The 16,970-nt window shown below is 36.2% G+C and overlaps 1 protein-coding gene across 2 annotated transcripts in view; it reads left to right on the top strand.

Moving 5' to 3' along the window:
• Positions 1–16,156, top strand: part of gpd2 (glycerol-3-phosphate dehydrogenase 2 (mitochondrial)) — a 28,057-nt gene extending 11,901 nt beyond the window's left edge. For both annotated transcript variants that reach the window (XM_026214120.1, XM_026214121.1), the window contains 8 exons: positions 2,674–2,808; positions 3,338–3,513; positions 6,312–6,443; positions 8,709–8,867; positions 12,496–12,608; positions 12,687–12,765; positions 13,581–13,679; positions 14,466–16,156. In XM_026214120.1, coding sequence (XP_026069905.1) covers positions 2,674–2,808; positions 3,338–3,513; positions 6,312–6,443; positions 8,709–8,867; positions 12,496–12,608; positions 12,687–12,765; positions 13,581–13,679; positions 14,466–14,591 — 1,019 coding nt within the window. In that variant the 3' untranslated portion in view covers positions 14,592–16,156. The remainder of the gene's footprint in view (positions 1–2,673; positions 2,809–3,337; positions 3,514–6,311; positions 6,444–8,708; positions 8,868–12,495; positions 12,609–12,686; positions 12,766–13,580; positions 13,680–14,465) is intronic.
• Positions 16,157–16,970: the final 814 nt, after the last annotated feature.

The following is a 16,970-nucleotide window of genomic DNA, read 5'->3' on the forward strand; positions in this document are numbered from 1 at the left end:
TATTTGATATAATAAAATAAATATGAAATCTTTAATATTGTAAAAAAATTATTACAATTGAAAATAACTTATATATTTAATATGTTTAATTACATTTTATGTATTTAAAGCCTCTTAATATATTTTAAAATATTAATTATTCCCATGATGGCAAAGCTGAATTTTCAGCATTGCTTCAGTCTTCAGTGTCACAGACTAAAAAATCTGAAGAACAACATCTAGAGGCCTCTAAATACTGCATTGATGTTAGCGAACAAACAGACAGCACTGTTGTGTTGAAACTAGTAACTACTAGTTAGAACTTATAACTATTCCAAGCATCTTCTTCGAAAGCCGAGGTATTGAATTTTAAGCGCAGACCTCCAATTGTTCAAAGCACCGTGGATGCTGGCTTGATTGCTTGATTGATTAGCTTCATAACTAATTTTCCCTCACACAAAATGCTTCCTTCTTTCTCTGATTGTTGGGCAAATCATTAAGAGTTTGTTGAGTCTCGTTATCTCATTCAGCACTGCATGTGTCTTTCTGTAGAAAGTCATCCAGCTGTCTATTATTACCATAAACCACAATGTGACGGCTGCCGTGCGTCTGGGTGTCTTCAGCTTTGTTCAGGGCATGAATGAGCAACCAAACGACACTGTTGACCTGGGACAGAGAGTTTGAATAACGCAGATCAGGGAGAATAAGGATGGATTGAGCGACAGAGGAATGACAAAGAGACCTTGCCTAGATGGAGAGTTGAGGCTGGATTGGACTCGGCTCTAGTGAAGGCAGCTAAAGGGATTTGGCTGTGGGAGATTTGTCACAGTGACAGTGTAGGGGCAAGATCTTGTTGTTTGTCCCTCGAGAAGAGATATTGTGTGAGAGAGAAATTGCATGATTGCATGAGATGAACAGAGACTTTCGTAGTTTTTTCCGCATTCAGAATGTTTTTACATTGATCCTAATTTGATCAATCACCTGTTTTAAGGAGGGATGTACTAAAAACAAATCATAATTCTGAAAATGTCAATATAGATTTTTTTTGTTGATTTGATCATTGTTTTATGTTATTGATTTCTGATATAATGGCTGATATAACTCAAATTTTTTTTCAAAATTTAAGCACTGACACTATATCTCCAGTCCAGAAAAAAAAATCATTATATTGTTTTATAAAAATAAATAATGCATGCACACATCCTCTCTTGTCTTGTAGCTCAACTGGTGGATCTTGACAGTGTCAGTGAGTTTTTATCAAATGAATAAGAGTTCAGCACTGTTGCCATTTTCCAGCACCACGTTGTTTAATTAGAAAATGCATTTGTGCCCATTTGTGCGCCCATGGGTGTGCTGGTCTAAAAAAGAGGTGTGTTCAGACGCATTGCTAATGCAATGCTATTTTAAGGAGCTGAAAATAGACTGCGCCATAGACCAACTCAAACCTGGTCTAAAGTCTGGAGCCATGTTTTTTCTTCGTCATTTAAAGAGCGTTTTAGTATAGGCGGGTCTGCAACGCAAGTACACGCTGCTTATTAAACACAGGGACGCACAGCAGCACACAAGGCGACGGTGAATAAAGCTCCCTAGAATGATACTGACCAACTATTCTTAAATGTGTGTACAGTTTATAGCATGTAAAGAGATATGATTTGCATATCTGTTTTTTTATGTTTTTATTTAGATTTTTTACTTTTAAATATATATTTCTATCTCAAATTCTCAAAGCTCTCCCAGGGTAATTACAGAACTATCAAATCTATAAAATCTTTCCTGCAAATAAATATATATGTATATATATATATATATATATATATATATATATATATATATATATATATCTCATTCATGTCAGAGTTTTTGTCCTGAGGAGCTGCGAAAAACTATATTACATTTAGTCAGTCACTTGGCTTAGTTTAATTAACTGTAATTTTGATTCTTTAAAATTACAGAATCACTGGGACCTCTCCTCATGTATATTGATAAGATATGAATGAAGAAAGAAAAATTTTATGCAAAAATAAAAATTATTATCTTCCATTCTCAGCTTAACTGACCAATAACGGTAGTTTTAAAAATGAAAAACAAATAATAATAATAAATATTGGCCTATACTAATATGGTTGCTGATATTGGGAATGTCTATGAATGGTGATTGTGATTCTTTGAGAACTTTGAGTGCATTCCACAGCTTGGAAATGGACTCAATTCTTCCCTTAAGAGTTTGATTACTTACCAGCGGTCTATTGCTGAGGTTCATTTAGACTCGAGGTGTCTGTGTGTGTGTGTGTGTGTTATTGGTCTCCCCAGTCTGCTGTCTGCTGAGCTCTCTAGCTTTGTCATAAATGTTTCAGAGATGCCCTTTGATAATGAGAGTGCTTTCTCTGCCCCCCCCCCCCATTCAGAAATATCAACCTGCATATTACAGTGGCAGGTGTACCGCAGATCGATACACAGCTCCCTCTTAATAATTGATGTTTGAGATGTCACCACAAAAGGGAAATTGACTCTGGACTCGTACATGCTGTTCTAGTAACACTTTGTAACGTAAAGTAACAAAACAATTCCAGATTTATGGACACTGACTGCACAAATACAGTAGTGTGGCCTATTGTAGTCCTGTCAATCAGATACTCGCCACATACACTTCAGCTGTCAGAGATTGTCAGCGTCTCTGGTTTCTTTGGTTCTCAGTGCGACGAGGGGATGTCCTGGCGGCCTGGAGTGGCATTCGTCCGCTGGTCACCGACCCCAACTCCAAAGACACACAGTCCATCTGTCGAAACCACATCGTCAACATCAGCGACAGCGGACTCGTCACCATCGCTGGTCAGTGACACTGTGCCATTTTATATATATATATACAAGTGGTGATTTGTACGTTGTGTAAATTTTTGTAACTATTGTAAGAAAAAAAATACAATACAGATATAATTTTTTTCTATAAATATATTTATTGGGGAAAATATCTACATATAAGATACTTATATCTACTTTTAAAAGTGAAGTAATTTTACACTATAAAATATAAAAGGCATTTTTTGGCCAAATTGTGCTGCCATGCTTACAGTTGTTCTGCTTAAAATTTTTGTGCAAACAATGAACGTTCAAAAGCACAGTATTTATTCCATGAAGTTTTTTGCATATCTTAATGCATCCTTGTTGAATAAGAGTTTTCATTTCTTAAAAACAACAACAACAACAAAAAACATACTAACCCAGTAATTATTAACTTGTAAACATTATTATATTTTTTTTAAATGATAATTAATTTTTTTTTTTTTTAATGAGGAACTGGGTTACTGATAATTGTTCCACTAAGGATGTATAAAGTTTTCACAGCGTTTGTCTACTCTAGGTGGGAAGTGGACAACTTATCGTTCTATGGCTGAGGAGACCCTTGACGCAGCCATAAAGGCTCATAACCTCTCAGCTGGTCCCAGCAGGACGGTCGGTCTGATGCTGGATGGTGGGAAGGACTGGACCCCCACCCTGTACATTCGCTTGGTTCAAGACTACGGCTTGGAAAACGAGGTGGGTTTTGAAGCCCAACTACTTAGCATTCTGTCGGTCAGAGCTCTTTGGAGCAGGTTCAGCTGCTCCATAACGCTTCAGTCCCCCATGATTCTGTGGGGGAGAGAAAGTCTGGCAAACCCTTGTTTGGAAGTGTGAGAGCTTGATGTGGCCCTAGCGCTACCATGGATGTTGTTTTGCCAGCATAGTTAAAAGGTCAGTATGCAGATATTTTTGACAGCACTTGACCTTTGGTGAGAGATCTAAAAGAAGAGTTTGAATCGTGGTAAACGGGGCCGTTTTATTTGTCTGAACACTTAATGAAGCAAAGGTGTTCATAAGTTAGTAAAGAAAAAATCTTTAAACATCTCACAGCCTAAGTGAATGTTTAAAATCTAGCTTTGGTTACATTGGGTTTGCTGTATAGGGAAATAAAGTTAAATCCACAGTCTAGTTAAAGGAACATGGCACTATTTGTTAAAATATGCAAATTTTCCAGCTCCCCTAGAGTTAAACAGTTGAGTTTTACTGTTTTTGAATCCTGTAAGGGAAACAGGTCAATTTAGCTCAAAGGGAATCATTTAAGATTTTAAAGGGAATTTGAACAGAATCACTGTTTCACGGCTGTTCACGGAGACGCGCCTGCGGTTCAGTGAACTAGCCGTTTAACATCAAATCTGCGCTGGATATTAATATCCAAACTATAGTGAAAACACTATCAATTAGCACAGTAACAAGATCGGCAGTTTAAGACATTAACTTGTAAGCACAAAACACAAGATACTTCTCTTTTCAATATGAATAAGGCTTTATTGGATAAATCTAAGACATATAAACTAATCTAACACATAAACGCATGCACTCACACATTCACACAGGTTGCAGGAAGATCGAGAGTTAGGGAAAGATGAGTTTAAGAGAATGGAAATATGGAATTCCAAGTTTACAGCAATGCGTTAAATTGCATAGACATGAACAACCATCAATCACGTAATTAGCCCTTGCATTGAGTTCCTCAATGTGACTAAAATTATATTAGATACACCAGTACAACAAATATCTGGGGATACGTTGCCTTCGTTTGCTGTGAAAGGGACTCCAGTTGAAAGGGGTATCCCGGTGTCGCTGATTGGCTGGAAGTTCAGTAGTGAAGTGACGTCTTGGGGAGCCCGTGGTTGTTGGGCGTTGGCTGAAAGTGCAGAGTCGTGTGCGCTGGTCGAAGTTGAACGGGCACCCGAGGTCAGGCGTCGGAGACTCGACGTTACAAAACTTAACTCAGAACACGAAACTCTCAAACGGAAAAGAAATAAAGTTTGACTAGACTAGGTTGTGTTCCTTCTCATCGTGGCATAGTAGCAGCAGGCAGGCCGAAGCACGCAGGAACCGCGCTCAAACAGTGATGACTAAACCGCATGGCTAGAAGCTACAAGCTAGCAGAAGCATAGCTAGAGACTAGAAACAGGCATGGCTAATAGCAGCAGCTAGGGACTAAAAGCCGACTAAAAGCAAGGCATGACTGATAGCACAAGCAACGCTAGAACTAAAAGCCAAATTTCATGGTCTCCAAAGTATTTAAACTTCCCTGTTGGCCACCCCTCAAATGTTGCCCTGACCAATCAGATATGGTCTTGGCTCCGGGGTATCATAAATCATTTGTTTATCTTACCAAGCATGTGGTTCTTGCCTCACAGGGTCTAATTTTGGACATGATTCCTATAACACGATTATGATATATTTTACAAATAAATGATTGTCAGGACAATATCAAGCAAGAAAATTCGATTATATCAATACTAGACATGACTATGTATCCTATAGTTATCAAAAGACATACACAATAAGTGATTATACATGATAGTCAAATGTGTGGGTTACACATAAATGAATATGGAGTTAAGCAATGGAATGATTCATTTATAAGTCTTTTTGAGTTCATTCTGGTCCATATATAATGTACAAAAAGCAGTTTCTTTGCCATTCTCTGGCAAAGGGACTTTTCTGTGAAGACAAAGGTTTAAAGCCCTTCCCCCTTAGGAATTTCAGTCTGGTTCTGCTGGGTGGGGGAAGTCAATGCAAGTATTTAACTTGATCTCCTGGGTTTACATGTGATGTCCAGGTTTGCATTTCAATCACGAACAATAAATTTGACAATCTCTGCTTCGAATTAAAATTGTCAATAATTGTTCTATTGGTGTTAATGTTGAAAGCTGTTGTGTGAACAAGTTGGTTGGTTGGTTATCTTGCTTGGTTCTTGTGGCACTAGAACTGATTTATGACTTCCTGAGGAGTTCGGCTCTCGTTTCAATGCACACAGCTCTGATAGACTCTTTAATTTGTCTGGTTCGACTCATTTCTGCTACAATCCATTGAGCCAATCTCCAGGTCTGGTGGTAGCACTTTTAGCTTAGCTTAGCATAGATCATTGGATCTGATTAGACCGTTAGCATCTTGCTTAAAAATGACCAAAGAGTTTCAATATTTTTCATATTCAAAACTTGCAGCAGGTGCAATGATATTATTATTTTTAAGGCACTGCGTAATAACTCTTTGCCTCCTGTAACTACAGAAGAGTCAAGTTTTGAATAGGAAAAATATTGAAACTCTAATGTTCTAATCAGATTCAATGATCTATGCTAAGCTAAGCTAAAAGTGCTACCACCAGACCCGGAGATCGGCTGAATGGATTCGAAAATGGTAAAACTCAACTGTTTAACTCTAGGGTAGTAGGAAAATTAGTCTATTTTCAAATATAGTGCCGTGTTCCTTTTAATAATGGTTACAGCCATAAGGAATAACATTTATATTTTGTGAACCCACAGGTTGCTCAGCACCTGGCAGCCACCTATGGAGGAAGATCATTTGAAGTGGCCAAAATGGCTAAGGTGACGGGCAAGAGATGGCCTATAGTGGGTAAACGCCTTGTGTCTGAGTTTCCCTACATAGAGAGTGAGGTAAGTACTCTGAAATTATAATAATGACAATTAACCTGCTGTTGACTATTTGCTAAGCCCAGCCTTTAAAGCTTCACAAAACCCCTGTTTTAGCACTGGTTAGTTCTCACCACAGTTAAAAAAAAATGATAAAAAAGTGGCCGTGGTGCAAAGGAGGGAAACAGACAGCACAGACAGCTTCGGTTTCAGACATTTTCATTTCAGTTTCAGTTCAAATCACTTTGGATGGAGAACGATAGAGATGCACCTTTTCTACAAAAATACAGCAAATCTTTTTTTTTTTAAACTGCTTTAACAAAATTATGAAAAATATATTGTAAATCTATTGGTGTAAATGGGATTGAAATATATATTATCAAAAATCTATAATACTGTCGGATTTTGTACAAGCAACATAGCTAATTTTATTTTAAACAATAAAATGTGTAAATTTTTACACAATTTCTGTCAACTACTATACAAACGCAAGTATAAATTGTGTCCACCATTTGTTTTATCTGACACTTTGTGAACTCAGAAACTCAGGGTGACACTGTGGTGGCGTTTATATGCGCTAAACTCCTAAATATGATCTTAAAGGGGACATATGATGCGATTTAAATTTTTTCTCTCTCTTTGGAGTGTTACAAACTCTTGGTGCATGAAGAAGATCTGTAAAGTTGCAAAGACTAAAGTCTCAAATCCAAAGAGATATTCTTTATCAAAGTCAAAACTCTGCCACGCCCCCCTAAAACGGCTCATTCAAACATGCCCCCACATGTCTACGTCACTATGTGGAAATATTTGCTTAATGCTGCCAAAAAAATTCACGCAAAGAAAGAAGGCGTGGTTTCAGTAACCTCAGTTAGTGTTGAAGCAGCCATGTCAGGGAGATGCTGTGTGCTTCTAGGTGAAGTCAAAAGCACTTTATTTATTTGGCCTTCCGAAAGAAGATGCATTTAGGAATCTTTAGGTAATGCATTTTATGGACGACTGTTTCGTGAACCTATGAGAGGAGGTAATTCTGACATTGCTATGACATTCTGGTGCTTCTGAATCAGATACTGTAAGTATGATATTAGTTTAAGTATTTGCTACTGACTGTTCAAATGCAGAGTTTTGCGCTTCGATGTATGTGTGTGCGCATGTGCGTGTGTGTGAGAGAAAGAGAGAGGGGAGTCAGCTGTCTTAACCGTCTGTGGCTTGTGCATTGCAAACACATACGAGTTTCATCACTGTGTCTGTCACACCGCTCTGTTCCTCTTTTGGGCTTGGTAAATCTTTACATTTATTTTGAAAGATGAAACTCGCGGTTATGGAAAGGGGGATTACATTTCCAATGAGTTCTTGGAGTGTTCGACCAGTCACAAATCACTGGGTCCATTGGCCAATCAGAGCAGACCGCACTTGTCAGAAAGAGGGACTTTCTTTATGGAAGACGACACGTTTGAGAGAGGCGGGGCATAGAAGACCTACAATAATGTACAGTATTTTAGAAATAATGTGTTTCTTGAACATTAAAACATGTCAACATATTCTATTACACCAAATACACAAAATAATGACATTTTAAAAAAGCATCATATGACCCCTTTAAATCCAACATGACTCGAGGAACGCCTATGGAGGTGCTTGGATGGTTTCAGTGTAATTTTGCCTAAATTGTACAGAAATATGGTAAACCGTCATTCCCAGGTCACTTATACTGACACATGGTTTACAGAATATTTCACCCAATACCAAATATTTGAATTTATATAGAAAAGTAAATTCTTTGTTGTTTTATTTAATATTTGATTCAGTTGGTTGTAGAGATGAAAGTAAGAGTAACACTACACAGTTCACGCACACATAGTGAATGCATTGTGAAACAGTTCTGTTCATTTACACCAATATTATCTGTTCCGATCGCTTTCAAATTAAGCTTGACAGTCGACTCCATTCTGATTCTGAAGTTAAGTCTCCAAAGTTTTTAGTTAGTAAGCTAGTACTTAGAATAGACTCTTTACAATGTTAGACTTCATTACAGTCCATGAGCGCATTTTACTGAAAATCATATTGTTTCTTGAAAGGTGGAGCTTAGCTAAGGGTCAAATGCTATAACTCTGTCAGCATTTACAATAAGTAAGATTCACTGTTGGGTTGAATGCTAATCTTGATGTTTGAAAATATTCCAGGTCATTCAGTCAGCCTAAAAATACAAGGATGTCGGGTTGTTTCAAAACGGTTTTTATAAAATGTTAATGTTAAATTAAAATGAAAGTGACATTTTCTGTCTGGATTTAGGTGCAGTATGCTATAAAGGAGTATGCGTGTACAGCCATCGATGTGATTGCTCGCCGAACTCGGCTGGGCTTTCTGAACGTCCAGGCTGCGGACGAGGCTCTGCCGCGGATCGTTGAGATCATGGGCAAAGAACTTCAGTGGACTGAGCAAAAAAAGAACGTATGTCATTTATCACATAATATATTTCTTTAGAATACAGACTTACAGTGTTGTGTGTGTCTGTGATTTATTTAATTAAATTGAAAGCAGAATTCACTTTAAATTCACATTTTAGCATGCATATGAATTCAAATCTAACCAAACATTTTGTTGGCAATACTTGATTTATTGAATTTATTAGTTGTGCAAACCTGCTCCCCTTGCCCTGAACACAGCTGTTTTTATTTTTTTGACACTGATCTAAAGCTAAAGGTCTCAGCCAGGTTAACAGCTAATAATAGGCTTCAGCTATTGTTAGTGTGACCCTTAAATAGTTTTTTTTTTAACAAGGAGTCTCCACTTCAGGATAAGATCACAATTCAATTGTGCAATGAACGCCCGGCACAACACCTCTTAATGACTATGGCTATTACGTCTGTACACGCACAAGTGTTTGAAAGTATGTGTATAGTGCATTTGTGAAGGGGTGATAGAGCTAATCCAGCTTTTGCACGATGGTTGTTGGTTTCCTGTCTGATAAACAGAGGCACTAATAATAGCACAGATCACTGTGCAGCTTTGAAACTGTTCAGTTCCCATGAGTCCAGAACTCAGATCTGCTCACAATGCAGGTCCACCACACCCACCACACACAGACACAATGCTCTGCTGGGAACCTTGATCCAGTGCAGGTATATCACAGCTCTCTGCAAGGCAAGACAGAATTCTCATCCTGTGCATGAAACACCTTTTGAACTTTGGCTGAATTTGAATCCTTTATCCTTTTTATATATATATTAGGGGTGCTCCGATCACGATCGGCCGATCGTTAATGTGCATCTCGTCAGTAAAGCCGGTTCTCTATTCAGCGGTTAATTCCATCAGGTGCGTGATTTCACAAAGAGCAGCTGTTGCTACACAGAGCCGTTGTTAACTGAGAAGATGCGCCAATAAACGCTGAAAATGAGGTGGATTTGCGCATCTTCTCAGTTAACAACGGCTCTGTGTAGTAACAGCTGCTCTATGTGAAATCAGGCACCTGATGGAATTAACCGCTGATTAGAGAACCGGCTTTACTGACGAGATGCGCATAACGATATATATATATATATTAGTGCTGTCAATCGATTAAAAAAAATTAACTAATTAATCGCACAATTTTTTAAAATTAATCGCGATTAATCGTGATTAATCGCAATTAAAAGACTGAAACTTTTTGGATATGTAAATGTAAAATGTAAATAATTAATGTAAACTCAAGACAAAGAAACTATTTAAATTCAAAATATGATTGTTTATTGGAATTTTTGTTTAACTTGTAACACAGATTTTCTCATGTAAACAACATACCTGCAATAAACCATCAATATCCTCCAAATTAACTGTTGGCTTGAAAGCCATATTTATTACAGAAATAAAAACACAGGCATGTAAGTACCATTTGAATTTCAAAACAATCAATGCCAATAAAAAACTAAAATGATTTCCATGTTGAATTCTAAGTGGACTGCAAAAAAATTCCAAAGTATAGTCATTGCCAGTGCTTTAAGTGGGCCGGTACGCACCAGTACTCAGTACCGCCACTTCCAAATATAGCTCTTGAGCGTACCGCCACCTCTCCGTGCGCCCAGAACGTGCTTGTAGCGTACCGCTACGCTCATTTGGACATCTGTTTTAATAGAGGTTTTAATCTTTTTGCCGATTTTCAGAGCGCCCTTCACAATGCAAGCTTCCTAATTCATCCCACCCAGAGCAGAAACTACATTACCCATTCACCCTTAAGTTATACAAGTGAATAGCGCATGTGTCGCTTTTCCCACTGTTAAGTGTCAACAACTCAACGTGGCCGGAGAAGGTGTGTGAAATTCGTTGTGAGTTATACTAAAGCAAAATCTTGAGTATTTATTGTCTGATAAACATTAAAAACTGTCTAACTGTCTAACTGTTCTAAAAAAAATACCGTAGACGGCAAGGCACAAATTTAGATATTCATTTATCTAATTAATCTATAGCCTATGCACAAAGACAATATGATCTTTTTGTCCCCTTTTTGTTTTAAAGCTTGATGAAGAGAGAGAGCGCAAGTTGCTGCAGCTGAGGAGGACAGTGATGCACGCGTACAGGAGTGATTGACAGTTCGCGGCACTGTGTACAAAAAATACTCCGCTACACAATTATTTCTTTATTTTCGTTTAAGCTTATTAACGTTAGCGTTACAGAAAGGTCTGATTTACGCACTGTTACAGTCATTGTTTTTTTTTTTTTTAAACAATGACATTTGAGTTCATGATTTTAATGTTGCTGTTTCTTGTGGCAGACTGAATGAAGAGTAATGTTTCTTGTGGCAGACTGAAGAGTAATCCGGCAGAGTTTTATACTGAAACTTTCCGTCTAAAAGTCCTTCCTTGGTCTTATCCATATTTCTTTGCACGTTGAACACACATAGGCCACAACTGGAAATAAAAAAAACTGCAACCGCGTTAATTGCGTTATTTTTTTTTAACGCGTTAAATATTTCAAATTAATCGAATGCGTTAACGCGCTAATTTTGACAGCACTAATATATATATATATATATATATATATATATATATATATATATATATATATATATATATATATATATATATATATATATATATATATATCAGCATTAACTTGTAGCCTTTACTGGTATTTTCTAATAAAACATGCTCCAGTAATCTTTGTTTTATTTACATTATTTTTATTTTTTTTTAGTTTTAATTAGATTTTTAGCATATATATCCCCCTGAGAAAAAAAAACAATGTATTTTTATATGACTCTATTTCACATTCTGTCTGACCTCTTGAATGTAGTTTATTTTAATTAATTAATTAATTAATGAATCAAATAATGTTTTTTATTGCTGTACCTTTAAGACTTCTATGTAAATACCTTCTTCAGACATGTAATGATACAACAACTTAACGCAAACCCTTTTTTTGTGTACTTTTTTTTTTTTTTTTTTAGACTTATGAGACATTAGGCCGATTTTTGAGTAGAACACAGAAAAAAATTGAATTTAGTTTTTTTAAAGGGTCGGCTATTCAGGAAAGAAATCCTGTAATTTACTTTTATATGACCGTATTTCATCTTCTATCTGACTCTTACAATTAGATTGTTTTATTTATTTATTTATTGCTTAATGACATGTAAATGCCTTCAACAAAATGAAAAACATAATTTTTTTTCTTTTTCGTTTTGCAGTTTAACGTGAATATATGTGGCAGCCTGTTGAGAATAGTTAGAAAAAAATAAAGGTTTTTTCTTTAGGATAAAATACCTGTAATTTTTCTTTATTTGACCATATTTCACCATCTATCTGACCAGTATTTATCTATTTATTAACTTATTTCTGTGCCATGTAGACTTTTATGTAAATGCAAAGCATGCATTATACTGTAATAGGTTTACAAAATCACCTTTGCTGAAATGTGCTGCTGTTATGATCAGAAAAAAATTTTTTGATCAAAGATTCATTTTATTCACTTGTTTCTAACCTTTGGAAAGTTATTCAGTCTGTGTGTGTGTGTGTGTGTGTGTGTGTGTGTGTGTGTGTGTGTGTGTGTGTTGTGTGTGTGTTGTGTGTGTGTGTGTGTTGTGTGTGTGTGTTGTGTGTGTGTGTAGGAAGAGTTGGAGGCAGCAAAGAAGTTCCTGCACCTGGAGATGGGTTATAAAGCTCGCTCTGAGCAGCTCAGCAAGACAACAGAGATCTCCCTCACAGCCCAAGAGATAGCGAGGTACAGGATGAGTGTGTGAGTGTAAACAAGATCCTGTATCTCTGACTCTTTTAATATTGTCATTATTATGATTGACAGGTATAAGAAGCGCTTTTACAAATTTGATAAGGAGAGTAAAGGCTTTATCACAACAGTGGATGTCCAGCAAGTCCTAGAGGTGAGGTATAATCTCATACAGTTACAGTCTCTTACAATTACAACTGAACTTTCTTAATATTTTAGATTGCAAAAATATACTATTACTATTTGTTCTAAGCAGCCATTACAACCCTATTGTTTTCCCCTGGAGTCCATAATGTTAGTGAAGATTTCTTGAACTAACATCATGTAAAATGTTTTACACGTAGTTCATCGGGTTAGGTGAAGTTGAAGAGATTAGGGGATTTTCTCTTTTTATGTCACTTCATTTGAATTCATTTTCATTACTTTTGGATTGTCACAAGGTGCAAGACTGCAAGATGACCTTGTACTTAAAAGAGACAGTTTACCCAAAAATGAAAATACTGTCATTGTGCACTCACCCTCATGTTGTTCCAAACCTGTATGAGTTTCTGTCTTCCGCTGATCCCAAAAGAAGATATTTTGAAGAATGTCTATGGTAAAGGGAATGCTATGGAAGTCAGTGGCTACTGTTAACTGTTTGGTTACCAAATGGTTTTAAATATAAAAACAAAAATACAAATGTGTAGGTGAAAGCGCATTCTGGGGTGCTAAAAATATGCTTGACCACAATTTGTTTTCAATGTGAGTGATGTGCAGAACAGATAGCAGCAGTTTCACAAGATTGAAGTATGTGTTTGTATTTATTACCAAAGAATAAGATTTAAATAATTCCCCTTGTGAATTGCTTATTAGCTGTCATTCCCTCAGCTTTCATTATCTTTGATTTATATGCAGTCCTTAACATTTTTGTTAAGCCTCAGTCTAATGTCTATTAGATACTGATTCTGTCGCTGATTTGTGTTTTTTCAGAAACTCAGCATTCATATAGATGAGAATGCCCTCCATGAGATCCTCAACGAGGTGGACCTCAACAAAAACGGACAGGTGGAACTGGATGAGTTCTTACAGGTATAGTATGAACCCTTAGAAGCTGTAAAAAATAGCTTTTTATAGACTACAGGCTGTCTTGGTTGTCGCTCTGGTTTCATGTCAGATTTGTAATTGTAGGTGGGAAAACCTCAAAATTAAAAGTGCTTGTTATCTTCATGTCACTACATCCATGTTTTGTCACAAGCCGACTGGTTCACAGTGATTAATCGCTCTGAAATGTCAGACTGAACCTAGATTACCATATACATTTTAAACCACCTTTAAATAGCTAGCCCAGGCTTTAACCAAAGTCCGCTGAAGTCAGGTCAGCTCACTCGAGGCCATATTGGTACTGTCTTTGGACAGCTAGTTCCAGTCATGTGAGATCAGCAAAGTAGTGGATCAAGATTACATTTGATGAAAAAGTTTGGGGCCATTTTTAGTTTTCTGAAAAAAGAAAATTGATCAAAAGTGACAGAACACTGTTCTTTTGACCTTTCTGTTCGTCAAAGAATGCATATGATGCATACGATCAAATCAGCCTTTTAGAATGATTTCTGAAGGACCATGTGACACTAAAGACTGTAGTAGGCCTAATGGCTAATGGAAATTCAGCTTTACCACCATAGAAATAAATTGTATTTTAAAATATATTAAAATACAAAAACTTTTTATTGCTATATTTCACAATATTAATGTTTTTTATTATATTTTTGAACAAATAAATTCATCCTTGGTGTGCATAAAGCTTAATAGTTATAATGTGGCTGTAACTATTATGCTAGGTAGTGATTATGCATTTGTTTTGCTCTCTGATTGGTTCAGCTCATGTGTGCGGTCCAGAGAGGCCAAATCTCTGACAGTCGTCTGGCTATCTTGATGAAGACGGCCGAGGAGGGCTTGGATCTGAGAGGACCTGTCTCAGTTGACCGCAGTGGAGGCGGCGTTTGAATCCCAACTACAAACCAGAACATTCACCAGACAACAGCTCTCACCACAAAGTTGGATAAACAGCAAAAAGTGCTGTGCCCACGCTGGTCAGATCACAAGCACATCCTCTCCAGCTGGCTGCCTTTGACTACAATCTTTGTTTTTGTTTTGCTTTAGCATGCTTATTTACATTTATTTCAATTAAAAAAGATATTAGAGCAGAGTATATTCTTTATAAATATTTCAAAGCATACTATTCTAGAATCTTTATTGTTTATCTAATGCATGCAGTGCCATGTGACCTGGTAAGCACGAATATATTGATTCTCTGAGCAGCTTTATCCAGTGAGCTTTGTGTTGTGCCATTTTTTTTAATGTAGATTATTTGCTGCTGAATACAATGAGGTGAGATTTAAGGGCTCCTGGTGTCTTCTGAGATAAATAATGCACTATATATGAATTTCACAGATTTATACTGCACTGCATACTGCTTCATTGTAACTGTTCTGAACTACTTTAATGTGTTTTTGTGTTGTTGTTGTATCTTAATAATTTCAAATGTATACAAAATCTATAATTTCCCTCATACTCTCTTGTTTTTAATTAATGTGATGTGATTAAGTATACAGTTGTTTTACTGTTTACAGATCAGTTATATTATAATGAAATGTAAGGGCTCTTGTTTGAATGTTGAACATTTTATACCTTATTCAAATTCATGAACAATTGGAACTCCACTTTAATATGTTTCCTATACAGTCTTGCCTGTAAAAGTAATTGATTATTCATTTGTCATGAAATAATAAGGGAATATTATAACTGTACATTTTTATGTAGAGCACAGCAGGGAATGTACTTAATGTGCCTTGCTTCTTAAAGGGATAGTTCACCCCAAAATTACAATTCTGTCATTTACTAACCCTCATGTAGTTCCAAACTTTCTATGACTTACAGATCGTAAAAGAAGATATTTTAAAGAATGGTGGCAATCAAACTAGTTTTAGTTACCATTGACTTCCATCATATGGAAAACTGAAAAGAAGCAGTGAAACATGTCTTTAAATGTCTTCTTTTATGTTCTACAGTTTAAATTTTTGGGGGAACTTTAACTTTAAAAAGACACTTAATTAACTTTGCATGTCGAAACGCACAGTTAGACACACTAAAAGAGTGTAATCTTTTACTTGACTACTTATTTTTGTGGTTTAACTTTAAGGATACTTAAACCATGATGGTTTAAGAGAAATGTGTTTTGTACAATGAGATTGCTCAGAATTCATAATCTGTTTTGGTTTGTTATTATCATGCAATGACCTTGTTAGGGATATCATGATATATTTGGGTTTTTCTACGCTAAAAAAGACCATAGAGATTGTCATAGATCTTGGAGGATCAGTGTTGATTGACAGGTTTGAAAAAGATGGAGAAACGAAGCAGTTCAACTAATTTAATGTTTTTCCTGACGGGATGTAATTCAGCTTGATCCTAATTGGAAAAAAAATAATCTTATTTTATGATAAAAATGTATAAAAAATCAAAGCCTGAGAAACACAATTCTGTAATTAAATATGTCTGGTTGCAATCTGCATTGTTTGGACGTGCCTTTATTTTGTGAGTGACTGTCATTGTTATTCTCACATAACTTTTGTGCTAGTTGAAGCTTGTGATGTCCCCTCCCGACATTCTTCAAAATATCTTCTCTTGTGCGTGCAGGTTTGGAACAGCATGTGGGTGAGTAATTGATGACAGAATTAAAATTTTTGGCTGCACTATCCCTTTAAGGTTATAGGTGGGCCACAGTTAAACTAAAGGCTGAAGCTTCATAATACAATAACATTAATGGAATAGTTCAAATATTAATATCTGCTGAAAAAGGACTTAACTTCAGGCCATCCAAAAGATTTTGAGAAATTTTGCATTACATCACTTGCTCACCAATGGATCTTCTGCTGTGAAAGAGTCCATAATCCACAATAACACTTCCTTTAGTAAAGAAGTCCATCTCCTGTTGTCCTCTCTCATCAAAATACATTGACATTTGTGACCCTGGACCACAAAACAAGTCATAAGGGTCCATTTTTTTTACATAATCTGAAAGCTGAAATAATAAGCTTTCCATTGTATGGTTTATTAGGGTAGGGCAATATTTGGTCGAGATACAACTGTTTGAAAATCTGGAATCTGAGGGTGTACAAAAATTATAATACTGAGAAAATCAGCTTTAAAGTTGTCCAAGTGAAGTTCTTAGCAATGAATATTACTAATCAAAAACTAAGTTTTACTATATTTACAGTAGTAAATGTACAAAATATCCTAATGGAACATGATCTTCATTTAATATCCTAATGATTTTTGGCATAAAATCTATAAATATAAATCTATGATTCTGACCCATTCAAT

This window comes from Carassius auratus, chromosome 31, assembly GCF_003368295.1.
Source record: "Carassius auratus strain Wakin chromosome 31, ASM336829v1, whole genome shotgun sequence".
NCBI classification, from domain to species: Eukaryota; Metazoa; Chordata; class Actinopteri; order Cypriniformes; family Cyprinidae; genus Carassius; species Carassius auratus.